The sequence below is a fragment of the Parastagonospora nodorum genome (genome assembly GCF_000146915.1).
Source record: "Parastagonospora nodorum SN15 chromosome Unknown scaffold_19, whole genome shotgun sequence".
NCBI classification, from domain to species: Eukaryota; Fungi; Ascomycota; class Dothideomycetes; order Pleosporales; family Phaeosphaeriaceae; genus Parastagonospora; species Parastagonospora nodorum.
The window spans coordinates 85,393-112,602 of NW_001884567.1; the positions used below are offsets into that span (position 1 = coordinate 85,393).

At 52.9% G+C, this 27,210-nt stretch overlaps 17 protein-coding genes across 17 annotated transcripts; 6 read left to right on the plus strand and 11 right to left on the minus strand.

The window, feature by feature from the left end:
* Positions 1–764: 764 nt before the first annotated feature.
* Positions 765–1,733, plus strand: SNOG_11304 (hypothetical protein; the record flags this gene model as incomplete). The annotated part of the gene is made up of 1 exon (XM_001801497.1): positions 765–1,733. The coding sequence occupies one exon, from the start codon at positions 765–767 to the stop codon at positions 1,731–1,733; it is 969 nt and encodes a 322-aa protein (XP_001801549.1).
* Positions 1,734–1,932: 199 nt separating this feature from the next.
* On the minus strand, positions 1,933–2,627 carry SNOG_11305 (hypothetical protein; the record flags this gene model as incomplete). Its single annotated transcript, XM_001801498.1, has 3 exons — positions 1,933–2,207; positions 2,457–2,534; positions 2,591–2,627. 3 exons carry the CDS (start codon positions 2,625–2,627, stop codon positions 1,933–1,935), a joined length of 390 nt encoding a protein of 129 aa, XP_001801550.1.
* A 411-nt stretch (positions 2,628–3,038) lies between these two features.
* SNOG_11306 (hypothetical protein) lies at positions 3,039–3,625 on the minus strand (the record flags this gene model as incomplete). Its single annotated transcript, XM_001801499.1, has 2 exons — positions 3,039–3,464; positions 3,512–3,625. 2 exons carry the CDS (start codon positions 3,623–3,625, stop codon positions 3,039–3,041), a joined length of 540 nt encoding a protein of 179 aa, XP_001801551.1.
* A 331-nt stretch (positions 3,626–3,956) lies between these two features.
* SNOG_11307 (hypothetical protein) lies at positions 3,957–4,526 on the minus strand (the record flags this gene model as incomplete). The annotated part of the gene is made up of 1 exon (XM_001801500.1): positions 3,957–4,526. One exon carries the CDS (start codon positions 4,524–4,526, stop codon positions 3,957–3,959), a length of 570 nt encoding a protein of 189 aa, XP_001801552.1.
* A 5-nt stretch (positions 4,527–4,531) lies between these two features.
* SNOG_11308 (hypothetical protein) lies at positions 4,532–5,549 on the minus strand (the record flags this gene model as incomplete). Its single annotated transcript, XM_001801501.1, has 2 exons — positions 4,532–5,393; positions 5,464–5,549. 2 exons carry the CDS (start codon positions 5,547–5,549, stop codon positions 4,532–4,534), a joined length of 948 nt encoding a protein of 315 aa, XP_001801553.1.
* Positions 5,550–5,887: 338 nt separating this feature from the next.
* On the minus strand, positions 5,888–8,551 carry SNOG_11309 (hypothetical protein; the record flags this gene model as incomplete). The annotated part of the gene is made up of 1 exon (XM_001801502.1): positions 5,888–8,551. The coding sequence occupies one exon, from the start codon at positions 8,549–8,551 to the stop codon at positions 5,888–5,890; it is 2,664 nt and encodes an 887-aa protein (XP_001801554.1).
* Positions 8,552–9,073: 522 nt separating this feature from the next.
* On the plus strand, positions 9,074–10,439 carry SNOG_11310 (hypothetical protein; the record flags this gene model as incomplete). Its single annotated transcript, XM_001801503.1, has 2 exons — positions 9,074–9,194; positions 9,253–10,439. The coding sequence occupies 2 exons, from the start codon at positions 9,074–9,076 to the stop codon at positions 10,437–10,439; spliced, it is 1,308 nt and encodes a 435-aa protein (XP_001801555.1).
* Positions 10,440–11,305: 866 nt separating this feature from the next.
* SNOG_11311 (hypothetical protein) lies at positions 11,306–13,025 on the plus strand (the record flags this gene model as incomplete). The annotated part of the gene is made up of 5 exons (XM_001801504.1): positions 11,306–11,476; positions 11,528–11,890; positions 11,942–12,387; positions 12,442–12,778; positions 12,834–13,025. The coding sequence occupies 5 exons, from the start codon at positions 11,306–11,308 to the stop codon at positions 13,023–13,025; spliced, it is 1,509 nt and encodes a 502-aa protein (XP_001801556.1).
* A 511-nt stretch (positions 13,026–13,536) lies between these two features.
* Positions 13,537–14,385, plus strand: SNOG_11312 (hypothetical protein; the record flags this gene model as incomplete). The annotated part of the gene is made up of 1 exon (XM_001801505.1): positions 13,537–14,385. The coding sequence occupies one exon, from the start codon at positions 13,537–13,539 to the stop codon at positions 14,383–14,385; it is 849 nt and encodes a 282-aa protein (XP_001801557.1).
* A 140-nt stretch (positions 14,386–14,525) lies between these two features.
* Positions 14,526–14,691, minus strand: SNOG_11313 (hypothetical protein; the record flags this gene model as incomplete). Its single annotated transcript, XM_001801506.1, has 2 exons — positions 14,526–14,586; positions 14,639–14,691. The coding sequence occupies 2 exons, from the start codon at positions 14,689–14,691 to the stop codon at positions 14,526–14,528; spliced, it is 114 nt and encodes a 37-aa protein (XP_001801558.1).
* Positions 14,692–14,781: 90 nt separating this feature from the next.
* On the minus strand, positions 14,782–15,592 carry SNOG_11314 (hypothetical protein; the record flags this gene model as incomplete). The annotated part of the gene is made up of 4 exons (XM_001801507.1): positions 14,782–14,862; positions 14,913–15,186; positions 15,236–15,434; positions 15,484–15,592. The coding sequence occupies 4 exons, from the start codon at positions 15,590–15,592 to the stop codon at positions 14,782–14,784; spliced, it is 663 nt and encodes a 220-aa protein (XP_001801559.1).
* Positions 15,593–17,201: 1,609 nt separating this feature from the next.
* On the plus strand, positions 17,202–18,109 carry SNOG_11315 (hypothetical protein; the record flags this gene model as incomplete). Its single annotated transcript, XM_001801508.1, has 2 exons — positions 17,202–17,429; positions 17,480–18,109. 2 exons carry the CDS (start codon positions 17,202–17,204, stop codon positions 18,107–18,109), a joined length of 858 nt encoding a protein of 285 aa, XP_001801560.1.
* Positions 18,110–18,328: 219 nt separating this feature from the next.
* SNOG_11316 (hypothetical protein) lies at positions 18,329–19,648 on the minus strand (the record flags this gene model as incomplete). The annotated part of the gene is made up of 1 exon (XM_001801509.1): positions 18,329–19,648. The coding sequence occupies one exon, from the start codon at positions 19,646–19,648 to the stop codon at positions 18,329–18,331; it is 1,320 nt and encodes a 439-aa protein (XP_001801561.1).
* Positions 19,649–19,992: 344 nt separating this feature from the next.
* Positions 19,993–21,489, minus strand: SNOG_11317 (hypothetical protein; the record flags this gene model as incomplete). Its single annotated transcript, XM_001801510.1, has 2 exons — positions 19,993–20,823; positions 21,175–21,489. 2 exons carry the CDS (start codon positions 21,487–21,489, stop codon positions 19,993–19,995), a joined length of 1,146 nt encoding a protein of 381 aa, XP_001801562.1.
* A 308-nt stretch (positions 21,490–21,797) lies between these two features.
* SNOG_11318 (hypothetical protein) lies at positions 21,798–23,837 on the minus strand (the record flags this gene model as incomplete). Its single annotated transcript, XM_001801511.1, has 3 exons — positions 21,798–22,914; positions 22,977–23,535; positions 23,819–23,837. The coding sequence occupies 3 exons, from the start codon at positions 23,835–23,837 to the stop codon at positions 21,798–21,800; spliced, it is 1,695 nt and encodes a 564-aa protein (XP_001801563.1).
* A 434-nt stretch (positions 23,838–24,271) lies between these two features.
* On the minus strand, positions 24,272–25,306 carry SNOG_11319 (hypothetical protein; the record flags this gene model as incomplete). The annotated part of the gene is made up of 3 exons (XM_001801512.1): positions 24,272–24,658; positions 24,713–25,164; positions 25,240–25,306. The coding sequence occupies 3 exons, from the start codon at positions 25,304–25,306 to the stop codon at positions 24,272–24,274; spliced, it is 906 nt and encodes a 301-aa protein (XP_001801564.1).
* A 795-nt stretch (positions 25,307–26,101) lies between these two features.
* On the plus strand, positions 26,102–26,536 carry SNOG_11320 (hypothetical protein; the record flags this gene model as incomplete). Its single annotated transcript, XM_001801513.1, has 1 exon — positions 26,102–26,536. One exon carries the CDS (start codon positions 26,102–26,104, stop codon positions 26,534–26,536), a length of 435 nt encoding a protein of 144 aa, XP_001801565.1.
* Positions 26,537–27,210: the final 674 nt, after the last annotated feature.

Below are 27,210 nucleotides of genomic sequence, written 5' to 3' on the forward strand. Positions count from 1 at the left end.
GACTTGGCATAGCCTTGTCCAGCGTTTTCAACTTCTGAGGCAAACAAACTCATCAGTTTCTTCATCAGCTAGACATCCAGCCATCCTGATGCATCATCTATGCTCAGCCACCACATAATATAATCCTATTCTTGATTTACCAACCCGACATCAAACATGCCGCGACCACAATGGCTGTCGTCATTTACGCACCACGGCACCAAGCCGCCCATCTTTCTAAAATACAGAAGCTCGGATGCGTTCATCATCGGCACGATCTCATTGGCTGTGTTTACTGTACACATCCCTCCCGTCCCAAAATCTCACCTACCAATCGCTAGTCTAACTTCGCGTAGGACATGTTCCTCTACGGCGTTATCGTTCCCGTCATTCCCTTCGCTCTCCAAACACGCAGTCACGTGGCCTGGGACAGAACCCAATACTGGGTGTCCGTCCTCATCGCTATCTACGGTGCCTCACTGCTCGCTTTCTCGCCTATATGCGGATGGCTGGCTGATCGCGGGTCATCCAGGCGCTCGCCTTTGCTGCTGGGCTTGCTGGCGTTGTTGGGGTCGACAGTGTTGCTGAATGTGGGTAATTCGGTGGGGATTTTTGTCGCGGGGAGGATCTTGCAGGGTGCGAGTGCGGCGGTCGTGTAAGTTGAGGTATGGTGTAGAGGAGATCAGCGACTAATGAATTGTAGATGGGTAGTTGGGTTGGCGCTGCTGGCGGATACTGTGCCGCAAGAGCAACTCGCGCAAGCAAGTGGTTGGCTCAGTCTGGGGATGTCGCTTGGAATTTTGCTCTCGCCGTTGCTCGGTGGTGTCGTCTTTGATCATGCGGGATACAATGCCGTGTTTGGCATGGCGTATGCGTTGATTGGGCTTGATATCGTACTTCGACTTCTGTTGGTTGAGAAGAAAGTGGCGGCGAGATGGGATCCTGATGTTGCTGGACGAGCTCCAGTGGTTGCGAGCGACGAGTTGGACGGAGGAAAGACTACGACTACTCCTCCCTCGGATGGAATACCAGATGAAGAGAAGGCTGCTACGGGCGGACCAGAAATCGACCCCACGGCATTCCGCCAGCGTCGACGAGATCGTCTCCCTCCCGTTCTCTCGCTCTTGTATTCCCGCCGTCTCTGGGCCGCCTTGGTATGCGCTCTCCTACAAGCCACACTTATGACCTCATTCGACTCCGTCCTCACAATTCACGCCGCCAACATATTCAACTTCTCAGCCACCGGCGCCGGCCTGCTCTTCCTACCCATCTTGCTCCCGGGCTTCCTCGCTCCCCTATTTGGGTGGCTCAGCGACAAGTTCGGTGGACGCTACTTCGTTACTGTTGGATTCTTATGCGCCTGTCCACCACTCGTATGTCTTCGTTTCGTCAACGAGAATACGATCAAAGATAAGGTCCTTCTTTGTGCACTGTTGGCTATCACGGGACTATTCCTCGCCGCCACTTTTCCGCCGATTATGGCGGAGATCTCCAGTGTGGTGGAAGCTAAGGAGAAGAGCATGCTTGCTCGCGGACATCCAGGGTTTGGTAAGGGCGGAGCGTATGCGCAGGCTTATGCATTGTTCAATATGGCTTTTGCAGCTGGGTGCATGGCTGGGCCGTTATTGGCAGGGTTCCTTGTCAAGGACAGAGGGTGGGAGACGATGGCGTGGGTACTGGGCTTGATCTCAGCCGTTGCGGCTGTGCCGGCGTTGTTGTGGCTAGGTGGATGGCTGTTCAAGAAGAAGACATAGTTGCATTGTATGCATATCCCATCACTGAAGTCATGATACTCTATCCCTTTGCTCTCGGAAGTGTTCCTTCATCATCCCAATGAGCTCCCTCACCTGCCCATCAGGGTCATAGTGCTCTTCTCCTTCATTGTTCATATACCAGGGTGCGTCAGAATCGTATTCTTCATCGCTACAAGAGTATCTGTGTTCATTCCAGGGATCATAGACCTCGAGACTCCCATTCCAGCTGTTGTTTGATCCCCACAAAAGTAGTGTCGCCATCACCTCGACGGCCTTCTGGAAGTAACTCATCTGGAACGCACAATATCAGAAGGCCATCATCGAGCATGACAAGATGCATCTGACCACCGTCTTCTCCATCTGCACTGGCGACGCTAACTCGATGCGGCCGCAGAGACGCAAACTGCGCGTTGAGCTCAAATCCCCACGCCTGTTTCTTGCTTCCCTCCAGCTCAAATCCACTTTGTGAACGCCCTGCCCAGGCTTCAGCCTCAGAACATCGAGCGACAATGTGCCCGTCGACCAAGATCCAAACTGCTGTATCACATCGATCCAGTGTGCTTGTTTCGCGGCCTCGCGCGCTTTCACAAAGTAGTTTCCGGAGTATAGCCTTCAGTTTCCCTGGACATTTCTGAGCAGGATCTTCTGCTTCGTGGCTCGAAGAGCGTCTATAGCTTTGTCTGCTGTGCCTTCCTTATTGCATTATCTTTTGGCGTAGGATACTGCAAGGGTAGTCTTCAAAGCCTCCTGGCATAGAAATGTCGTCGTCCTGCTCATTCCATGGTATTTCGTACCGGACATCTGGTTATCATTAGGTAAATGGATAGATTTCATGGAAGCCGTGGTGTCATTCTTACTCGTCGTATTCGCAGGAAATATGCGCATCTTGTCCATGCTGGAATAGGAAATTAGCTTCACAAATACCAATGCAGAGTACTTGTAGGAAGATCCCAAGATTATAGTCTTGGTGTTTCGGCGCAATCATGTTTTAACCGTAGTGGACAAAGTCGTCTTACATTACCTTCGCAGCGGGTCGACCCCCGCAGTTCCACACGCAAGAGGAGCGATCGATCTATTTGTACATTTTCTGACATCTTTTTCTCTTGAATCCATAGGAACTTAGCTGCAGTGTCTACGCGTTTATGACTTTACTTCCTTTAGCAAAGTTATCTATCACCAATATTACCGTTTCTTTGATATGCTTCAAGCTACATATCGGGGGGGAGAAGAATGTAAATCAGCATCACCATTCCCAATCATACTTAAACCTCTATGTTCTCCACCAAGAAGTTTGTTCCTCGCCTCTCAATTCCCATCATCATCATCGTCCTCCTCCGCTGCAGCAGCCTTCCTCTCAAACTCCCCAAACACCCCTCCACTCATCCCCTCCCCCCCAACAGTGCTCCTCCCGCCCTCCACCAACCTTACCTCCCTCCCCACAAAACTCGCCACAATCCCACTCCCCGGACCCTCCTTGTCCAACAACACCCTCTCATCCGGCTCAATCACCTCCACATAATACCGATCCTGAAACGCAGCGGTAAACTGCTCCAGAGACGGGACCAGAAACATCGCTATGCCGTCGAATTCGACGGGCATGGTGGGTAGGTCGATGGTGTGCAGGGCGTTGGGGGCGGAGGCGGTAGAGGGGATGGGCACCATTGAGCCGGTGGTGTGGATCTGCGGTGGTTGTGGGAATGGGGGTGGGGGAAAGGGGAAAAGGAACAATACCTGTTGATAGCGAATGATGCCGTGCTTTTCGGCCCCAGGGGGATCACTTTGGGGGCGTGGATCATTTCCCAGTGCGTGTAGAATTGAGCGCGAGTTAGGGAGCGGTTGCGCCGGATGTATGTGAGAATTTGAATTGGGGATTGGTGTGTTTCGGCGGCCATGTTGAGTGCGCGGAGTGGCAATGTGAGTTTATGTGTGGTTGTGGTGGCCTTGAAGTATCTTGATTTAATGTTCGGTTTGCGGACTTTATGTACATGGAAAGTAAGCTACGTTGCAGTCTGTGCAGACGCAGTTGTATGCATCGACAGCAAGACAACTATTGGCTGGATTGAGATCGTTCATCCAACTCAGAGCCTTGTGACAGCGGAAATACGAACGGGGCATATAACGCTGGCGGTAAACATTGTCCGAGAGGCGGATTTAACGTTGGAAGCGAGGAGGGGTAATCTAAGTTAGAACACTGCCGCCCGTTACAATCAACAAGTCTTATTCTCATCTGCACACCCTCTCTTCATCCTCATCTCCTTTTCTTAAAGTATTCCACGCCCCACAACCCAAACTCATGAATGGCGGAGTCCCAGGATTCCACACTGCCGGTACTGCAACATCACAAGTCGTCACGCCATAATCTCTCTCCAAGTTCCAAATCAGACTCAGTGATATGCGAATTCCAGTTCCAGGCCCGAAACTGAACCCTTTCGCAAATAGCCTGATGTTTCCTGGGTTACTGGCGCTCCTGCACTCGGCTTCAAGTTTGCCAAGGAAAGAGCGCATGTGTTCGGGTACGAGGATTTCCTCGCCTAGGTCGAAATGCGAATCTTGCTTGTAGACGTAATCATGGGGTATGAAGACTGCGTGAAGGTGGAGTGCTTCGAATACGCGCTGCGTGACGAAACAAGGTAAAGAATAGTCAGAACGGGGTGCAGGGAAGGTCGGCGTCCATATTGGCACGTCGAAGTATCTCAGTCCCTGTGAAGTAAGCTTGTGATTCTGCATGCGTACGCGCGACCGTGATTTCCATTTCTCGACGCTGACTTGAAGGAAAGGCCCGCATCGCGGCATTGTGCCTACTTCGTCCGACCCCGGAGGTGAAACTTGAAGCGCTTCTCCCACGGAGCATGGCAGAGCAAAGACAAAGCGTGCTCAGTGCAGTTTTGCAACACTTGATATCCCAATTCTTCCTCGCGAACGTCGTAGTCAACCGTGATCCCTCTCCCCTCCTCACATAGTGCTAGAAGGGAGAAGATACGGTCGCGGGGGATAGCACATCCCCATGTCCTAAATCTGTCCAACAATGCGATGAGGCCGGAGTACCACACACTAGCTCTTCCCCCATCCTCAGGTGTCTCGGGTGTAAGCAGGTCAGGCTTGACGAGGAGATACTGCTCGATCCTACTTACACCCAGCTTCGGTCCAGGGTACTTGGGTAACAAAGCCTGACCTCGTCTCTTACTAGGACTTGTCGGGTATCCAATAGCGATTATGAAGTCCCTGAAATCCAGGACCGTATCTTTTATAAAAACTTTCAGGTGTCGCGCAAGCACGATTTCTTGCGTCACCCAGGCGCGTCCCCAATACGGGTTCTGGTACACGTCGACATTGCAGATGCGGCGCCGGTACTGCTTCTTGCTTGAAAGCATGGACCATGGTGGAGAGAGGAGACACGCGATCGACGGTATTGAGGGCAGTTTTCCAAGCCAGATGTAGACGCATTGCGCGTATGAGTATATCTTGCCCATCTGCTGTACCTGGTGATTTCTTTCAATGCCATTATCTTGATCAACGCAGACCGCGTCGATCCACCAGTATGATTCTGATGTGGTTAGAGGACGTGTCTTTTCGAGAAAATCAAAAAGGTTTTGGCGGACGGCGAAACTAGCGCCATTGACTATGATATTTTGATGCGATGGAGGCTTGCCCCAGACATAGCTAAGACAAGAGTAGTTTTCTTTAATTGTAGTGTTGTGGATTTTTGCATTGGATCAGACCGTCGGCTGACAGGTCTGGAAGAATGCGGATGACTCGGATCGATTTGATGCTATAGTCGAGCGGTTCATGGCGAAAGACTCTGCTGGAGGCGTTCATTGCGAGACGCTAATAATAAAGCAGTAAAGGTTATGCCTCCAGGTGGAATGTGCATTGCCATCAGTAGAATTAAGGCGACCTTTTAGTGTAGGAGGGCAGAAGATCAAAGAGGGAAAGAGATCCAAACAAGGCTGAGGTGGGGCTGTGCATCCTTGGGATGGAACATCCACAGCTACTGAGCTCATAATGATTCCCAATCTCTGCAGCAGAACAAGTCGCACGATTGATGTGTAACATGATACTATTGACTCGAGCTCTGATGTAAATCCTGTCGGTCCTCAGCGTATAAGGGTATCCAAAATTCTCCAAAACACTGGCACGCTCCCCTTCTCTACCTCCTACACAGTCCCAATCCCCATCGCCACTCTCCCGAACCAATGCCACCACCCCTCCCTCCTCCCCAACACCCTCTCCATTTCTCCCGCCCTCCCCTCCACCATCTCAACCTGCCTCTCAAACTCCACCAGCGCATCCTCCACATCCTCGACCTTGCCGCGCAAGGCCCCAATCTCGTAGTCCAGCTTATCGCCAACATCTCCTAATTCGCGGATCGACATGGTGAGCTGGCTACGATTGTTGGTGATGATGCCGTGCGCGGTCTCACGCAGGTCGTGGTACGTGTCGAGACGCGGGTAGTAGATTGCATCGAGTGTTTCAATATCGGCGTCGGCGGCGGCTTCGAGGTCAGCGAGGTCGGTGAGGCGCGAGTATACCCATGTTGAGTCTTTGTTGGAAAGTAAGGCGAGGCGGTGATGTAGGCGTTTGAGCTGTTCGGATTGGAGGTTTTGCAGAGCGAGGTTGGCGCCTAGAGCTGCGGAGTTGTCGGCATCTTCGACGGCTTCTTCGTCGATGTCTGGAGCGGCGATGTTGCGCCATCGCAGGACGTTTTCTTCGGCTACACTGAAGGACAGTTGGCGAGGCCACCAGTCGTCGTGACGTGGGGCTTGGTAGAAGTCGAATTGATCGCTGGATAGTGTGCGACGGAGAAGGGGTGGGATCTCGTGTGCTTCCTCGATGGGCAGCCTTTCGTTGAGCTCGACACCGTGATAGACGGTTTCTAAGACAGGATCTTCGGCTATAGCCTCAATCGACGCATCGCTCTCAGCAACAGAATTCCTCAATGCGGACGGCTCATAATTGCCACTTGTTTGTTGGAGTGTCTTGTCCAGCGTAAGATTGGCTGCAGACTCGTGAGGCGTTTCGGTCAAGACTTTGGCGAAGGCGGGCTCAGGGTCTGTGAGTGTGCGCTGGGAAGAAACGAAGGACGAGTGATCCCCATCTGACCTGGGAAGCGTGCCATTGGCGTCTGCAAGTTGAGGTGAACGGAGGTCGCTCTTGTTTCGATGCAGGCTATGCCGACCAGGATGGTCATCTCTCGAATGTTTACTGGTGTGCGTTCGCAGACCAACGGCATCTTTGATGTGTCGAAAGCCGCTTCCAGGAATCGCTTTGATGGCGGCGCGTTTCGAAAAGGGGTCTTTGTCTTTGTCTTTTTCTGTACCATCTGGTGAAAATACTTCCGCCTTTTTGCTACTGTCAGCCGTGTTCTCACGCTTCATGAGTCGCTGGTGGTCGATGGTCGATTCTCTGGTAAGCGGCTTCTTTGTAAGTTCCTGTTCGTCTGGGGAGTCTGGGCGCTCTTCTCCGGGTAAACGATTGAACATGTCACCTGCCGTAGATTTGCGAGGTTTGCCGTGCCACAGCCACTTGGCGTGTCCTCCCCGAACTAGTTCCACAAATTGATCAATATCGACAGTCTCGACTTCAGCAATGCCATCCTTTTGACCCGCTCCTACCATGCCCATGACCATCTCGCCTCCTTTGCCTCCGAGCTCGGCCACGGTGGACTTGAAGGCTCGGGGTACGGCCCAGCCCTCTTTGCTCGCAGCTTTTGCTGTGCATCTTCGCAGCTTGTCGAGGGTCTGTCTGTCTAGTCGGCGTGTTCTTGTGAGATGCTGTGACTTCTGGAAGTGTGCGATGCCCCGCTTTGTGCTCTCGATGTCGAAGACGTCTTTGGAAACTGGGGCGTTGCATGCACTTAGCCTGTTACGCGAGCCCATTAACATGCCCAGCAAAGCAGCGACCGTGGTAGGACCAAGTATGCCATCGTGAGGCTCTACCGTGTAGTACTCAGCCCCGTGCTCGAGCCACCAATCATTGATGGCTTTCTCGGTCAAGTCGCACAGCAGCCCGTCAGCGTACTCTGGCTCGAGCTTGCCAAATAGGACCAGTGCAACCTGGCACAGCTTCACAAGCTCGATCACGGATGCATTGAAAGGGATCTTTTCGCTTGTGCGGTAAAGCTGGTGGAACTTTGCTTCGGTTGCACTACTCGGTGGCGCAAGCTTGATGCCCAGACGGCCGGAGCATCCCATGCGCTTGAGATTTTCATTGACGAAGAAGATGTCACGGTACTTCTTCATGTCCCCACCTGGTATAGGAATCACAGTCAGCGAGGATGGAAATCCACTCAGGTTCGTAATCATGAGAGTGCCGTAGGGCGTCTCCTTGGGTCGTGCATGGTATTCTGTCAGAGATTTGAAGAGCAGACGCATCTGAGGCGACCATTCTGCCTCGTCTGATGGGACGCTTATGATTGTCGCCAGCACAACATCAGAGGGGTTGCCAGTGTACGTGGTGATGAGGAAGGTGGGGTGGGATCGCGAACAGGCCCACTGCTCGACCAGATATATCTCGTAGCCCTCGATCTTCTGCCTGCGAGCGAGGACGGTGGTCTTGGGGTCGTCCTCGAGGTAGCGGGCGGCAACGGAGTCGGTGAGCACGAAGCGCTGATGGCCCGGGGCTGCTGAGGCTGGCGAGGTTACGGAGCCCTCTTCGGGCATTGTCTCGGTGGTTGACGACTTCTTGATCGAGGTGGTCTGGGGCTTGGAGTGGGCCGTGTTGGTGCGCGACAGGGCGGCTGGTTGTGTAGGAGGCACCTGCCGACGAAGCTCATGTTCCGAGTCGGCTCGCGAGTGGAGCAGCGGAAAGGCGGTGGCCATGGCGGCGGTAGGTGTGCAGCCTTATGGCTGGGTCCGTGGACGTGACGCGTGGTGGTGTGAAGGCCAGCTTCTCATGGTGCCAGTGCAGGTGCAGGCCGGGAGTTTCTCCGGCGGCCGCGTGCAGTTATGGGCGTATGAGGGCACGGTGCAGGGGGAGTTGTGCTGTTCTGCGCATGGTCGGAGCAGAGGAGCAGAGAGCAGACGTCGGGCATGCCGCATGTGCAGAGGCTCACCAAGAAATGTCTAGTGGTTAGCAGCGATGCATGGCGGAAGCTTGCGCGCCCCCACGTCATGGCGTGGGTCATGGGACATGGGGGAGCTCCAACCCCAAGATTCCACCACGACGATAGAGCACCGCATTCGCACCCCCGCCAGCACGCCAGCACACCAGCACACGACCATGGGCCACTGCAGTGTCACTTGCTGGACGGCATACAGCTACCTCCTTGTGTCCGCCGCCGCTCGCTGCACCACCACACGCCCGCTCCACGTCTCATAGCCCCGACCAAGGAAGCAGCCGCCATGGACGACCTCCGCGAGCAGGTCGAGCTCCTGGAGAACAGCGCAAACCTCTCCACGAGCATCGACGACATCCAAAAGGCCATACATCAGCTGACTGCAGCGCGCGCCAAGATTGCTGCAGGTGCGTGTCTCTTCCACGGTCCCCCCCATCGGGACGTTGCTGACCACCACGCCATCAGATCCGAAGACGGCGCCCTTGACCCTCGCCAAGCTGCAGGACTCCTTCAAGAAGTCGCTCGAGACGGCCCAAAAGGACTTGAAGCCTGTGTATGCGGGACTTAACAAGTACGGCAAGGTGCTGGACAAGGTAGCTCTCTCACCTCAGGCACCGCACGCCACGGCATGGACTGACAGCGTGCTGCAGAAATTCAAAGACAAGCCCCTTCCTTCCGCCGAAAATGACGCTCTCTCATCGCATCCCGCCCTCATCAACCGCGCCATCGCCATGCACCTCCTCCGCGAAGGCGAGTTCGACGTGGCTTCCACTTTCATCGACGAGGCCAAGCGCCGCCCACCACACCCCGAGCCCACCGCCAACACGCCGAACCCTTATATCAGCCAGTCGTGGGAGAAGGACCTCGCAGAAGGGACCTTCAACTCGGACGAGCTGCAGCAGCAGTTCGCTGAGATGTATCACATTCTGGACGAGCTCCGGCGGCAGCGAAACCTCGAACCCGCCATTCAGTGGGCAAAAGAGCGGAGTGACATGCTGGAGGCGCGAGGTAGCAATCTCGAGTTCGAGCTGGCCAGGCTAGAGTTCATCCGCCTGTTCAACTACAGCGACGCAGACGACATGGACGAATATGCATCCGGCCCGCAGGACGCATTTCGCTACGCCCAGCAAGAGTTCGCCGGGTTTCAGAAGCGCTACACGCGTGAGATTCAAGAGCTGATGGGCGCCATGGCATTCTTCCCCAACCTCCAAGACTCTCCATACCGACACATTTTCTACAACGACTCGTCCTGGGAAGAAGTTGCACATTCTTTCAATCGCGAATTCTGCTCCTTGCTCGGCCTCAGTGCCGATTCGCCGCTATTCATCGCCGCAACAGCAGGCGCTATTGCTCTTCCCTACCTGCTGAAGATGCAGAGCATCATGAAAGAGAAGCGCACCGAATGGACCACACAGAACGAACTGCCCGTCGAAATCCCGCTTCCATCGCCATACCACTTCCACTCCATTTTTGTGTGTCCTGTGTCCAAGGAACAGACCACCGACTCCAACCCGCCCATGATGATGCCCTGTGGCCACGTCATAGCCGATCAATCACTCAAAAAGCTTGTCAAAAACTCAAACACAAGATTCAAGTGTCCGTATTGCCCGAGCGAGAGCTGTCTCCAAGACGCGAGGAAGGTTGTGCTGTAGCATCCTAGCCGGCTGATGCGCAGGGACGGCTGGGTCAAGCTGAAAAACGGCGAGATACACAAGAAGAGGTATTGCGTGGAACCCAAGTGGCTAGGGTTTATGACATCTGAGCCCGAGTTATGGAGTGAGTATGACAAGTGTCACGGCGTTTTTTATCGGCAAGGGTCAGGTGGGTTCCGCTAACTAGTTGCGTGTGTTCAAAGTATTCCTACATTCTTCCGTCGGACTGATACACACGAGTCTAGACTCTGTGCAATACACTTCCAATGTCGCACAAATTCCATTCCACATTCTCTTTCGTCTTGACCTAGGAATCGGTTGCGACATCAAGCGAGCTGAAAAGAAACACATCCACTACCTGCATATGCACGTCGCACAAACCTTCTCTCGCGCCAGACCTAGACCCACTAATCACACCACATGATCGGGTACGCTTTCGCGCACCCAGATTCGGCTGCCTTCCGCACGTTTGACCGGAGATCTACATAGCTCCAGAGATCCACTTCTCCAGATTCTCCAGATTCTCCACGCACTCCACGCACTCCACGCAGCAAAAACGTGCGGCCAGGCAATCCGGCGACAGAAGAGCTCCCGAATAATCAGCCACCACAGGCGGCTCGACACCAAGGTGCATGCCAAGCCAGCGCGGAAGCCTTCTGGGTGGTAAGACGGCCGTTGCGCGGTGCGGGGAAAAGCTTGGAATGTCTTGGGAGCCGGGGGATGCATGCTGCCGCGCCGTAGATATAACATGAGGTATGGGTACGTTCAATAAATTCTGAACGCGAAAGGTCGGTGAGATTGCTCGCCCTGCTTACTCACTTCTTTCTCTCTTTCCTCCTCCTGGTGCTTTGAGTAGGACTTTCAAGATGGACACCAAACACGCCATCGTCCAGGACGAAAAGTCGCCCAAGCACTTCGACGAGCAGGTGCTTAAATCCAGCGCGTTGGAAGGTCAACATGCGGATTATACGGGCGCGGAGGCGAAGACGGATCCCGTGGAGATTGCGCTGGTGAGGAAGATTGATTGGAGACTCATGGTATGTTTTCTCATCCTATACCGTTTGAACACAAACTGACAAGTACCAAAGCCAACATTATGCATCATGTACTTCCTCAATTACGTCGATCGCAACGCAATCGCACAAGCCCGCCTCAACGATCTCGAAAAAGATCTCGGCATGACCGGTGTGCAATTCAATACTTGCGTCAGCATGTTCGTCCCCATCCCATCCACCCATTCAATCAAACCCCATGCTAACACTCTCAGCCTCTTCGTTGGCTACGTCCTCATGCAAATCCCCTCCAACATGCTCATCACCCGCATAAAACCTGGCATCTACATGAGCGCGTGGATGCTCATCTGGGCCGTTGTATCCGCCTGCACCGCCCTAGTACAAAACTTTGGCGGTCTGGTCGCGTGTCGATTTTTCTTGGGGATTACAGAAGCGCCGGTGAGAACGTTACTGAGATCTTCAGAGTGCTGCGCTGATACCATGTGAAAGTTCTACCCCGGAGCAACATACATGTTAAGTATCTTCTACACGCGCAAAGAAGTCGCAACACGCATCGCCGTCCTGTATTGCGCACAGATCCTCGCCACGGGTTTCTCGGGCTTGATTGCTGCCGGTGTCTTCGCGGGCATGGATGGGCTTAAAGGGCTTGCAGGGTGGCGCTGGCTCTTCATCGTCGAGGGTGCCGTGACTGCCGTCGTCGCTATATTTGGCTTCTTCCTGCTGCCCAACACACCGCTGACTACTTCCTGGCTCACACCTGAAGAGCGTGAACTCGCTCACGCACGCATGGAACGCGACCGTGTGGGCGATTCGACGGAGGCGGTGAGTAGCATGGAGGGACTCAGGCAGGCGTGTCGGGACCCGAGGACGTGGCTGTTCTGCTTCATGCAGAATTTCCATCTCAGCGCGTGCAGTTTCAACTCGTTCTTCCCTACGTAAGTTTGCGGTGTTATATGGTGGGAGTGTGGGATAGGAGCTGACTTTCACAGTGTCGTACGCACCCTCGGCTTCAACCGCACCATCACGCTGGTCCTTACGTGTCCGCCCTTCCTGTTCGCGGGTGCTGCGGGTATTTTCACGGGCTGGAGTTCGGGCCGCATGCACGAGCGCACGTGGCATATTACCATCGGGCTTCTCGTCGCCGTGGTTGGATTCGTCATCGCAGCTAGCACACTGAACACCGCGGGCCGGTATATTGCGTGTTTCATCTTCCCAATGGGCGCATACAGCGTCAATTCAGTTATCATCGGCTGGGCTTCGAGTACACTGAGTCAGACGAAAGAGAAGAAGGCTGTTGTGCTTGCGATGACGAATGTTGGTGGACAGGTAAGACTACTTCTTTCTTCATTCCCCTGAACGGTGTTTCTGACAAGAATATTAGATCGGATACATCTACGGCGCATATCTCTGGCCCGAGACCGACAAGCCCCGCTATGGCATCGGATTCGGCGCAAGTGCGGGTTTTGCGCTCTGCTCGATTGCGTGCGCATGGGTCATTCGGTGGATGTTGATCAAGGAGAATAAGAAGCTCAGAGAGAGTACCACGGAACATGTTAACCTGTATGGATACTAGGTGTAGGGTTTGGCGTGGAGAGAAATATATGGTAGTAGCACGGTAACGGCCATTGGAGATGAATGTAGTTCGGGCCCCTCCCCTGAGGACGAGGAAATTGGCTGTGCCTTCCCCAAACCGCTCAAAAAAGAATGGGCGAGTTATTTGGCGTTTGAAACGTGTTGATTGATTCACTTGCGGTCTGAAAACGTTGCATGGACGTATCCTGCTGGACAATGTCCGCCATGGTAGGAAGATGCCCAGGAGTCGTGACGACAAATGGTCTTTTAGTGGCTTTTGGAGTGCTGTCAGCAAGGGTTGTGCCAGTGCCTGGTGTAGGTATACAGGTGGCGACGTCGTATTTACTGGTATCTGGATCCGCGCTTTGCTAATTTAGGTTTCGTCAAAGACCAGTCACCAACTTAGTCGACACCGTGACTCAAAACGGTCAGCGAACGAAGACGCCCAATCAACCAAATATTGCCAGAATGTCTCAAATACCACAACCGACATTGTCTGAAATCCTCAAACCATGGCGTCTGTTCCCCAACGCATCGCATACATCCGCACAATCGACGAGCCTAATGAGGCATACAATCCAGACAAAGGATCCGACCACCTCCGCCAATTCCTGGGCATGTACATGAAGCAAAGAAATCCCCACGACCCCGTAGAAATCCCTCGGCATCGTTTCGTCTTCGGCGCATCCAACGCAGTCGACGCGCACATGCTCGACCTCTTCCTATCCGACTGGATACTGCCCTCGCACTCCACCCGTGAATTCGCAAACATCCAACGATCCGACCTCGAGCTGCGCCTGTCCGAGCCTCAAGCCGTAACGGGAGAAGGCAAGCGACTTCTCGAGCGATGCAGCAAAGGCGGCATCGAGGTCGTGATGCGTGGCGCAGACGACGCGGAGTGTCGGGAAATCATGCTCCAGGAAAGCGACTATGTTATCGATCGCTGTGTCGAGGGGAATGCCGCGTGGTATTGGAATACTGCTAGGAGTGGTGTGCGGCAGGACAACGTCCTCACGAATCCAAAGTACGACATGGCCAAGCATCATGACGTGAGTAAGACGCGGCTGCAAAGGCGATATGCTGGCCATGGCTGGACAGCGAACTCGGGGTGTTCGCATGGGAATGGTGGGGGGTTTGCCTGCGTGGGGTGTGGGGGGAAGTGCAAGAGGTGGAAATGTCGCGTCAATCCGGGGGTTGAGAGAGTAGGTGCTGAATGGGCTCGATTGCCTGCGAAAGGCAGTGTTGATTGGCGCGAGCTATCGGCAGAAGATGCGTGTTTCAGAATGCAATATCAGCGTCTGCCCAGCCAGTTACCAGCGAAGGATATGTACAATAGTATTGATACGTTCAGCGGGGATTGAGGGTGACCTGAACTTCCATTTTGGGTGTTTCGTTACTGGGCTGGAATATTGTCGCATCTATTGTTGGTCGTCGAGAGTGCAAACTGGAGTGTCCATGGACTGAGTCTGAAGCAGGAAAAGGATATGGTTGGTGGGTGGACTTAGTCTGCCTCCCTGGCGATCGCATTGTAAGCCAGTGTGTTACCAGCATACCAAATACGACTATCAATCCTGTTAGCTGACTACCAACACAATCAGACCAAGTAAGACTTACTATCCGTAAGGCACATGAGTTGACAAGTGTGGCTCCATCGAGCGAAGCCCCATGTCAGAAATATAACGTTCGGGACAATGGTGTTGAGCAGCAACAACACTGAACCAGCCAGATTTCTGAACAGCATTGCCCGCAAGCTGTTCTCAGCTGACGTCCTCCCGGAAGCTCTCAGGCCATTTTCTTCCAAGCTCAAAAGACGGCTTATCGACGGTGATCTGCGATGCCTATTGCCACTTCGTGCATCGCTCAGTGATCGATGAGCAGCTGAACCTACCGCTGGTCGAAGTTGCTGGATAAAAATGATAGTCAACACCACATTGAAGACAGTGTCTAGCACAATCACCCCAATTGCTGCATTTGGCTGGATGCCGATACGGCAGAGACCGTCGGTTCGTGAGAGTTCCGATTCTGGTTGGATGAATTCGAATGCAGTGACACCGAGGTAACTGCAAACAGTCGCGATAGTGCCTCCGATCCAGATTGGGTCGCGTTTCCGTTCGATGAACGGTGAGCGCACAACGCGAACGCGTTCAAGGAGGAATAGCGTTCTGTGTTTTTTATTAGCTCGAGCTGCTTCGGAGAGGTAGCACATCATACAGGAAGATCTTGGCCGCCATGTACAATGCAATGCACACTCGTATAACGGCATAACACTGAGCATCCGTCGCGAGTCCAAGTCCTGCAATGTTGATGCCCACTGAAAAGATGAAAGCCATGCAAGTAATCCCTTGCGCAATGACTAATGCTTCTGTGGCTTTACTTGTTGTCTTGCCGGTACTTCGGCCTGCTCGATAGCCTTATCTCTGTTAGCGAGGTGGGTTTGAGACAGCAAGTCGCGTACTCACCCTGAGCTAATGCTAGCAGGGATGCGTAGAGAGTGCATAAAACAACCACTGCTGTGCGATAAGCTGGTCGTTGATCATATGCCACCACTTGGCTGTTGCCCTCGACCATGATAGTTTTTGTTTCTATGGGTGCTGCAACAACGAGTGGAAGCACGATCAAACAGATCAAAAACGTTGGTCCAGGAGCTGATGTTGTCATGAATGATGGCATGTAACTGCAGAAGGAAAGCAGCGGGGCCATTGAAGTTATCCTAACATGGATCTGAAATAAATGGATCAAGCCACGTATAGGTCGATACTGATGGTCTATACTAGGTTTAATCTCGGTGCTACACCGTTGTACATTTCATAGACTACGAGAGCTACCTGGCAAGCTGCAGCTGACTTCGAAACTTAAATCTGCGGAACCGGGGAAGGGTGCGGAGAGACTTCCGTGGCCACACGGATCAATCGTTCCCTGGCCTCGGACCCGATGTACCTGCACACTAGACCGATCTCACCGGATCTAGCAACTCTAACGTTTTGACCGCTGCTTCATGTGTACTGATAACTGCGAGGATCCGCTCTCAATCGCGTCATGGCCTTCGAGGACCAGACTCCTCGATACACTTGCATCGTCGCGTGGAGCCAAAGCATATGAAGAAGCCCGTAGTGTTCTTTACCCCCATACTTGCCCAGTGTCTGCACAGCACCTTAACCGACTCGACACTTTTTCTTACGACGTCTCTTCCATGATGCAATCATGTACGTCAGTATAGTTAAGACAGCTTGCTGGATGACTGCCATACGCCAAGAAAAGAGCCCATCATTTGTTCGATCAGATCACTGCCTTGTTAAAGGTGCACATCGCGCAGAGCTGAAAGGTTGCCCGGGAAGGCGTGAAGGTAGCGTACTTCGCTTCCTCGGGCCCGAGACTAGTCAACTTGCACAACCCGGATTGCTGAACAGCCGGAACGACAACAGTTCAGGCTCCGACTCGAGCCGTCACTCAGGACTAGATGCAGGGGCGCATCAGTACAGTTTATTGTGATTTTGAATCCGGGTGCAAGCGCAAGGAGCGTATTGAAGACAAGAGAACCTTCAGTTATGTTACCACATCGGACTCCAGCCTCCAAGTATCCAAATCCATCCCACGTAGTTCCAGTCTTATCACTTAGTACGATTATTGCTATCATCTCTCATAGGCTGCAATAGGCATGTCCCTCTGCAGCATTCAACCCATGTCAAATCTCCGACTGAGCTTTCATTGGCTGGATGGCAACGTCCCATACAACTTCATATCCGGCAATTCACCGCACGACCTCGAAGTAGTAATGACAAGTCTACCAAGGCCAATGCATGGGCCTTTATGGGATGATCTGTGGGGTAGCACTTACAAGTCGAGATAACGGCGACGGTACACCCATGGGTAAGTACAAGTTAAAAGAGGACGCAACTCTGAACCGGGTTTCCAACTCTTCTACACTATACTTTAAGATAAAACCCAGGAACTTGAGATGTATCCACCATTCATTTTTCTGAGTCTTCTGCTTGTGGCACAGCATGCAGTCACGGCGCCTAGTCATGGTCTCATGGCCCGTCAGTTCGCAACGGCGTCTATGCTACGCTTTCAATGCTCGCAGCTCGTGATCGATCGGATCGATCCACTTGTCCAGCCTGGAATCGCACCATCAACTCATAATCATCAGATCGTCGGTGGCAATGCGTTCAATGTTAGCATGCCCGCACTCGAACTTGATCCATCACTGGAAGCGACATGCACCAGCTGCGACTTTGCCGAAGATCTGAGCAACTACTGGACTGCAAACCTATACTTCAAGGCTAGGAACGGGACGTTCAAGCGCGTGCCGCAGATGGTCAACTTAGGACTGAACGGAAGGGAGGGTGTTACAGTGTACTACATCCCACCCTACGATGGCAAATCCACAGTAACTGCATTTCCAAAGGTATCTCAGATCTTCTCGCTACCTTCAACTCCACTGATAAGAAGAACCAGGGCTTCCGCATGCTCGTCGGCGACCCCGGCCTACGCGTCCATCAAGGCCAACAAAAACAACTCTGCCACCGCTGCTTCAGCAACAAACAACAAGACCCCTTCGGCGGCGCTCCATGCACCGGCGCAGATACCTTCGACCTACCTCACGCCACCTGCGGTGGTGGCATCCGCACAACCATCACATTCCCCACATGCTGGAACGGCAAAGACCTCGACAGCCCCAACCACAAAGATCACGTCGCATACCCATCCAGCGGCTCCTTTGAGTCCGGTGGTCCATGTCCATCTACCCATCCAGTGAAGATGCCCCAGCTTATGTACGAAGTTATGTGGGATACTACTCCCTTCAACGACAAGAGCATTTGGCCTGAAGACGGGTCGCAGCCGTTTGTGTACTCGATGGGCGATGGCACTGGGTATGGGCAGCATGGCGACTACGTGTTCGGATGGAAAGAGGGTGCGCTGCAGAAAGCAATGGATCAGAGGTGCTTTGGAAACACGTGTACGGGGTTGAATACGCAGAGCGCGGATGTTTCGACGGGGTGTGAGGTTGGGCAGACGGTCAAGGAACCTGTTGATGAGTGTAAGTTATCCTGGAGTGTATATGTCTTTCTACTGGGATTTGGCTAACTGATGTGATGTAGGGCTGACTGAGCTTCCGGGAGGTCTTCAGATCACTTACTAACAATATACAAGCCGAGCCTCTTGTGCTCACATATGATGTCGCGATGAATAGATTCTATTGTATGGACATGTCATACTTTACGAATACTTGTTTCAGTTGCGACAGTTACGCCAAGAAAAATAGAAAGAAACGACGTGCTAGCATTTAAAAAAACCAGGCTCATTTCACCGCCACATTCTCGCATGCGTGAAAGCAATGATAGCCTTAGCTAACCCCTTGACTTTCACCGTCTCGATCGGAAGCTGAATGCTCCATTCAACAGCGTTAGGCTCTTCTTTCTCGACCTCCACTCCTTCATCTCCAAGCTCCTCCTGCCCCGCCTCAACCTCCTCATGTGCGATCTCTTTCTTCTCCACCCCTGACTCCATCTCCATCTCCAAATCCATCTCCTCAGCCTCATCCTGCAGCGCCTCACAATACTGCTCCCACTGCCAATCACTATATCCATTTCCACTCGTATTCACAACATCGCTCTCCTCTCCCACTGCCCAAGCGCCCCGTTGATACCACTTCGTCCGCCTGTCCCAACGCACAGTATACCTCAAAGCGCCGTCGTGTTTGTTCAAGCCACGCTTGCGGTACGCGCGGCGAGGTCTAGGATCAATCTTCAACGGCGTGGTCCGGAGGATAGATGCCGGCGGTGAAGGGGCCGGAGAATCTTTCTCAACGACGTCTACGTACAGGCCGAGAGTGGAGGAGCGCAGGGCGTCGACGTCGTTTTCGGAGCGGATGTATACCTCCTCGTTAAATGCGAGCGAGGCGTCGATGCGGCGGCGCTTGCGCTTCGGTGGGGAAGTGTCTTGGTCCGCGAGTTGCGGGAAGGAGGTGTCGATGAAGGTCTGCTGAGCAGCGTTGGCGTTGAAGAATTTGTGTTTGAAGTCTTCGTCGTCGGAGTCGCTGTCTGGGAATTCTGGGGATGCGGAGGCCTGGTAGTCGCGTCCGCGCTTGCGCATGTAGATTTTGCAGTCTTCTTCTAACTTTGTGAAAATGCCTGTCTCGACGGCGCCGTTGTAGAGTGCCATTGCGTTTGTCGCGCTGAACTGCATGCGCCTCATCTTTGGGCTGTTGGCGGGCGAGCTGGTTTCTGGGGGTTGCTCCATTTCCCATGCTCGCTCTAGGGCTGACAGCTCCTCAAGCTTAAGGGCGAGGTTGAGTAAGCGCGTCTTCGAGGCGCGGTAGCTACCATCTTCTCCGTGGATGTTGACAATGGGCTCGCGCCCTATACGTCGATTTGCTCCCCGGACTGTTCGCTCCCACATCTTCATCGTCTTGTCGTCTCTGCACTTGTCGCGCCACGTGTGGACTCCGCCGTTACCCAGGATCAAGTCCTGCGACCTTCGCACGTCGAACATTGCGTTGTTCATACGGCAGCAGGAGCATTGGCGACCATAGAGTGAGCTGTAGTTCTTCATTATGGCAGGGTGTAGCTCATGTCCACACGGTGTCTTCCGCGAACGCAGGGGGTTGCTGAAATGCTCAGTCATGTTCGAAGGTGATGCGTAGGTTATTGTTCGATAAGAGAATGGAGTAGATGGTTCAGGATTGGTAGAGAAAAGTACCGGTGAGCTACAATTGCTATGACGTAGATCATGATCGAAGATATCGGAAGTGAATGGCTAGATATGGCCTTGTTGGCATTCACTTCCACTTCATGATTGTAACAGCGGAAGCGGACCCACCAAGTGCCGTGAAAACATGCCCACGCTCTACTCAGATCGCTATTAGAGAAGGACTGAGATGTTATCTACGAGCCAGGAACATTTCAAACTTTCATCAATTCATCGCAAAGCGTTCGAAGTACTTCGAAGTCTATCAAGAGTAGCTAGATCTAAATACCCACGTTCATTTTGTCACTCCTGTCCCATGTCGCTGCCTGATACTGCAGCGACTTGCAATATCTATCCCAAATCTTTGGGTCCTTCTTACACATCCGATATCCGCTAGTGTCGACAGCTGGCGAGCCTGGTGATGTTGCCCACTGACCCGACTCATAGCTGCTTGACCTTCGGTTATACGAATACATATGCCGGCCATCATTGGTTTGGTTAGTAGGAATAGTGTAAAATCGGCGTCGAGGGTCAGTGTTGAAGCGAGACCCAAGACTGGCATCGGCTTCGCTTGGTGACGCAGCCGTGCGGACGATACCGATGGGTGTGGAAGTGCAAGTGGAGTTGAAGGCTTGCTTGCGGAGTCTATCGACATCATTCTCGATGCAGACTTGCGCATCAGAGTTGAAGGAGACTTTCGCCTTGGCGTTGCGGCACTGGCGTTTCGGGGGCGAGGCAATTGTGTCGTCTGAGATTGGAGGAACTGTGGAGTTGTCGACATATGCTTGTTGTGCTTCGGTTGTGCAGGTCCGAATATGTGTACGTGCCTTATCATCTGGGTCTTCCGGATATCCTTCTTGTTTCGCAATCTCCTGCTCTCTTCCGCGCTCTCGCACGTATTTAGCGTCATCATCTGGGGTCCGAGTGAAGTCCCCACGCGCCTCGGACGCATTGTAATAAGCCAAAGCATACTTTGCGGTGTATTTGTAGAGAGTACCGTAAGTGTCGTCGAACAATTCTCCAGCTTGGCTATTGGTCGTCAACTCGGGATGGTCCAATAAAAAAAGATTCTCGAATCCGGTTTCCTTCAGCGCCAGATCTTCTAGCTTGATCTGCAGATTCGATAACCGTAGCCTGCAATGTCGGTGACTAAAGTCATTGCCATATGCGTCAAGAATCTTTCGTCGTGGCTTGCTTGCGTCGGACCCAAGCAGTAGAAATCTCCATTTACTCGCGGTGGGTTGCTTAAGCATCCTGCGTTCCACGCGGTGCAACTCCGATACCAGATGGTTCAGAGAACACATCGGACAAGTAAGCTCGTTTCGTAGAGCTGAGTGTGCCGGGTGTCTCGGGTGGTGACATTGTGGAGGAGGCAGAAAGGATTCCGGCGAGGGAGCCGGGGTCGGCAGCTGGCATTGTGAAGTGACTGGATTTGATGGTGAGGTTTCCAGATTTGTACCAACAGCAGATGCTAGACTGGAATCGACGACCGACATCTCAATGAAACCCGGATATTCACCCTCTTCAGCAGGCCTGATCTTCCGCATCTTGCGTGGCCATGGATCGTCGCAATAGTCGCCGTCGGAGGTATAGTGCTTGCGCTTCTGGCCCGGACGGGCCTGTCGCGGGTTGTCAGAATTGGGTGTGTCGGAGGCTGTCTTGTCGGCGGACGTTTTCGAAGGCAGTGTGTATGGTGTAGGTGTGCGTGGTCGCGCTTTGGTACCAGTAGCAAATGGCGCGGGCTGGTTTGAGATGAGGTCAGGAGTTCTGCTCGACATGGTGGGTTTGTTGACAACCGGGAGGGCCGTTGATGAGATGGGCAAGAGTTTGGTATCAGGGATGGTTGATTGGCGCATGGGTCGTTGTGGTTGAGAAGTAGCAGGCGCAGAAGTTTATAAGGGTGTCGAGTAGTGCAGTGAGACGTAGGTGATAGTTCGGCCTGAGAACAGCAGAATTCGGGGAGTTAAAAGTGGAAGTGACAGAGAGTCGCGCGCATTGCGCTAAGACAATAGGTCAAAGTGAAAGGTACTGCTATTCTAACACGGTACAGTGAAAAATGTACATGTAGTGAAGGCCCACCCGGCGCTCATAAATCGACACACTCCCAGCTCTCAATCGCATTAACATCTCCCGTACCCTTGTACTGATTACGCTTAGGATACTTGCAATGCGCGCGCTGAAACTCCACACCCAGCGACACAGTATCGTTCACGAACTTAGTACCAACGAGCGACTCTGGCGCATTGCCGTTCTCAACCCAGTCCACAAGGGCCATCAAAATGTTCTCCTTCGGATCAAGGCTCTTCAGCTCGTCTGAAGCCTGGCCAATCGCATGCGCTCCACTACCACCGCTGCAGTGACCGGTTCCGGAGACTGTGAAGAAACGGTAGAAGTCGTCTAGTTCCGAAGGGGAGAGGCCCATAGTAGAGGAGACGTGTTCGTAGTACCGCGGTGAGTTGTCGTAGGAGATAATCATGTCGGCTGCGCCGTGCCAGTGGATGACTTTGCTACCGCGGTTTTGGATGCCACTGAGGTCGCCCTTCCAGGTCTGGATGTTGTATGGGTTGATGCGTGCGGCATTGTCGTAATCGGTGGTGTTCAGGGTCGAAGGGTCCCAGTTTGGATCATTGTAGATGGCGTAACGGAACCAATCGGTTGTGTAGGGGAATGGCTGGCCATTGAAAAGAATGGCAGAGGCGATAACTTCGGGCCCAGGCTGGAAACGGGGGTACACAAGGTCGCCTTGAGCGTTCAAGAGTGGCGCAAACACAGCTCGGACAGTCTCAACCTGAGTTGGTGTGAGGCAGCTCGAGGAGTTTGTAGAGCCTTCGGCGCATGTGAGCCCAGCAGGGTCGTATTCGCATAGGCGAGGGTCTTCGATGATACCATCAGCATATCCGTCTAGCTCATCGCATTGCTTCAGGACGTCTTCGTGGACCATGACCCATTGTGGCATGGTAACAAAAGTCGACGAGTTTGCAGGGCCAGTGATGGTGTAGAAATGACCACTCCAAGACGTCAAGTTGTTGAAAGCAAGTGCAGGGGCGCCAGAAATGATGCCATCAAAGTCGTCTGGGAAGTCCTGGGCGGACTTGAAGCCTTGACGTCCACCGGTCGAGCAGCCAAGGTAGTACGACTTGTCGTGCGGCTTCCCGTAGAAGTCCTCGGTGATCTGCTTGCCAGTCACAACACCAGTGTGCATTCTGTTCACGGTGTCAGTATACATTCAAAGGTAGCCTCTGGGCACGATTCTTTTTGTACTTACGCTCGGTAGGCAAAGTCCTCCAAAACCTCCGGCTTGTTGAAGAACGGCAATCCACTTGTACCATTGTGCCCATTGTTGGTTCCAACCGAAGAGAAGCCCAGGCTAGACGTATACGCCAAACTGGCATAGTCAACGCACCCATTGAGTCCGCCATTACCTCCAGACAAAAATCGTCCTGTCCAATTCGACGGCAACCAAGCTTCCATGTTCAAGCCCGAGCTGTTTGATGTCGCCACTGATAGCGCGATACGGCAAATATCCGCCAGGACCACAACAGACGATTCGCATGTGGGGTCATTATCCGACAGACTGAGATTCGTACCGGCGGCAACGAATTCAGAGAAGTGGACGGTACCATGCTCAATGGCCAACGTGGAAGCAATGGCAGCACATTTCGAGTTGAAGTCGCCACCGGCACTGGTGTCTGGACAGTCGGCGTATGTGGGTTCGGCAGGGGCCGCAAAGACGTTCGTTGCGCCGAGCAGCGAGGTCCAGAGAGATTGTTCGAACTTCATCTTGAAAAGGATGGTGAAGACGTTGAGGCCTGGCTGTTCGAGTCCTACGGGTCGTCACGCAACTTAAAATACTGATTGAGATGCGGCGGGTGTTCTTCTTTGGTCAATAGCGTCCTTTGAGAATCCGGAAAACATCTTGTCGCAATATCTTGTCGCAATATCTTGTCGCAATATCTTGTCGCAATATGTGGATCTGTCCTAGATCGGAAAGTTGCATTGGGATATGCAGGGGTTCTGCATACTGAGTGGGAGGAGATGACTAGGATCTATGCATCGACTCGACACTGGATATGGGCTTAGGCTAGCGAGAGCAAGCTACGTTTGCACCCTGGTCGCATGCCGTCATGTTGGTGTTTGGTAGCATACGCAGTACATGTGTTTCCCAAGTGCCGTAGTGTCAGTGCACGCCGGCCGTGTTAACGCATGACGCCAATGTACTGAGAGCTTAGCCGATGGCAATAAATGGTGGAGTTCTGGTGCCTGGACCGACAAAGATCCGTTGCTAAAGAAAGTCTCCCGCACTTAGCGGTTTCCCCATGCTTTTCTCCGCACATAGTGGCGTCCTAGGCGCTTTGGTGACGGCAGAAGAAGTTCGCAGTTTGTTTCGTCAAAGTTGGCGGCGTCGTTGGCCCCGGAGCGTTCTCTCCAGACGAATTCGGCAGTTGTTCACGGTGGATCGCTGCTCATCACGAGGTGTCTATCACAATTAAGACCTCGCATACTTCGGAACCCGGGGTCGCAGAAGGAGTATGGTCACATAATGTGGCTTGGTATGCATTACTAGAGCTCCTGCATCTCATATTCGTCCGACTGAACACCGTCGACCAATTTGTTCAGCCATGTTCCCAATCTGAGTGCTGCCTTGCTGATCTGTAATTCTATAATTGGAACCGCGCCGAAAGCATAGCCATTGGTGCCCAGGTCCGTACCGTTACTTGCATACTTGTAAACATAATCACAAGTCCATCTGTTGCTTTCTACTGCCCAGCCTGCAGCGCACTTCTCGGGTGTCGTTGGGTCGCTACAAGCGAGCCACATGTACGGTGCCTCGTAGAAGAGGTCCTTTCGTATGCGTGACACGAGATCGGAGAAGAAGGGGTCGAGAGATTGGGTCGAGAACGGCTTGCTGACGTTTGCCGCGTAGTAAGGAATATAGCCATCCCATACCTATTTATGATGAGCTTCACCTACGAATCGCGAAGTAGCAGAGAAATGACTTACAGCATGTAGCTCGGTCGAAATATTGCCAAATACTGCTTTGTAAAAGTTCCCACCCGCGGCTCGCCCAGACGCATGTAGCGGCTGGTGTATGTCGCCTAGGAAGTGCGCGACCCATTTGAGAGCATACGAGCATGTCAAATTCGTACCTCCGCTCAGTGCGCCACTGTTCACTTGCGTTATGCAATCCTTCAGTATACCCGTCTGGTTTGCTATGGCACTCACGACGCAGCCACCCTTCGCACAATCTTGGCTGTAGTCCAGACTGCAGTGATCAGGCGCCCAGTCGTGAGTATCTATCCAATGCCATTGGTACGAGAAGCGTCCTTCGGCTGTATGCGCGTAGCCGTCCGCCCATGCTGCGGCACGGCCTACTGACTCGTTGTACTGAGACTCGAGGATCTGGGAGAGGATCGATGTGGTCTTGGGCGTGAAGAAGGTCTCGGCCATGAAACCTATCTGATTGTGTACTTAAATCTTGTCAGCATCGAATAGCTCTTGTCTCGAAGTTACAACTAAGGTAGACTGACCATCTGTGTTCCATGCTAATGCTGGAGCGATCCATGCTGCAAAGAAGAGAGTCGTTTTGGTCAGCATCGTGGCGAAGATCTGAGGATGTGGTCAAGTCGAGTAGCTAAAGAAGAGAGCGTTCAGAAGGCTACCGACAGCTCTGTTGACGGTGCTTCTTGGAGGTGGCTGGGGGCTGAGTACGCGCCGGCCTCTTATTGCGCCATGTCTATAGCTGCACGCCGAAACTCAATCAAGTGAATCTAGGTATATTCAGGCGTCTACTATATAGCGTGTGAGCTTTGCGACTCGATGTCAGCTCTTCACGCTCCAGATGAACGACGCAGATGACGCCGCTTCCCCACAAATCCAGGGTCCAGACGCATGGGCCAGTCCCACTAGGATGTAAGCAGTTTAGGGCGAACCTCACGATGCAAGATTCTGTGGTCTCGTCGACGAAAGCAGCAGATGCATTTTGTAGATTTTGGCCAAGTCATTGATGATGCGTTTGTGTATCTTCAATACCCTATCTGTACTGGTTTCGCACAAAGGCATGATGGACACGATGTACGAACGCTCCGAAGGGAGAGGAGCTGTCCAGAAAAGCCAACGCGGTCCAGAGCCAATTACGACCAGCACATGCCTATGCACCTTCTCAGGTACCAAACAATTGAGCGAGGACTAGCGCCTTCCATAGGATTGCAACGTGAAGATGCAAGCAGTGTAACCTCACCTACAAGGAACCTGCATATCTACTCCAATACACTACACTCAACCTCTTCGGAATCAGGTTGAACAAAGTCAAATTCAGCACCGTTACCTACAAAACATTACTTGAACTGCCACCTCGGCAACCCTACCCGGAGCCACACGAAGACCACCACGATGTTCAAACTTTCGATGCGAGCAGCATGCTTGGGCATCAAGCAAACTCACCACGTCCCAGCGTTTCACATCAAGCTTTCTTCCACTGCTCAGGGACTCAGCACAGACTCAGCACCTACCTGTAGCCGATTCGTTAAGCAGGTTGCGGATCAGTCCCAGAAGACACAGATCCTGCGTACTGACGGTGCATCCGGGCTGTCTCCAATGAACCAAGTTGCTGCCAAGAAGGTGACGCGAACAGAGCAGCTTCTTTGGTTGGCGAGGCTCTCGTTGGCATCTTCTTCAATGGAGCAGACTCGCGATATTACTTTTACGAGCACGGCCCGTTCCGACAAGGACATGACAGTGCACAGGGACCGAGAGATTGCGACTTCTGTCAGCACCGATTGCACTAAGTCTTGGGACGGACCGACCGTATGGGCGCACTTGTGGTAAGCTTACTCCGACGACACACTTTCTAGCAGTCGGCTCACGGAGTTATTAGGTAGAAGATATCAACAGTCGGAAGCCATACGTGGGGGAACTGGAGGTGATGAAGTACGCGGCAGCGAAGTGCTCGATGCCCGTTACGTGCGCGAAAACGCTGGCGTGAGGACTTAGGCTCGGCGGTACGGGTCCGAAACCGAGATACGTGAAGGGAAACTACGGAGAACGAAAAATTTTACGATGCGTATATCATATTTCTATCCGGTGTGACTCTGCTGTATGATGGTGGATGGTGTCGCGATTAATACGAAGATGCATACGAATACGACGTACGCAGATTTGACAGATTAGACTAGCGAACGGAAGCGGAAAGTTTCGGGCATCTTGGCGCTGCGATAAGGCTTCGGCGATTTAGCTCTGTCACTGTACGAAGTATTGCGCGTCTCGTGAAAGGCCATGGCACCCAGGGACGTCCATCATAGTGCAGCGTGTCATGAGGTGAGGCGTAGTCTAAGGATGCAGGGCAGTGCAACCGATGACGAAGCTACCTGGATCAACCACCAAGGAAGTCTCTCCGCCAATCACGACAATTATCGGCCGATTACCGTGACATAGCGCGCCTCGTACAAGGCAGCCCATAGCCCAGCATATCAGGCTTTCAGACAAGAAGGTTATATTACCAT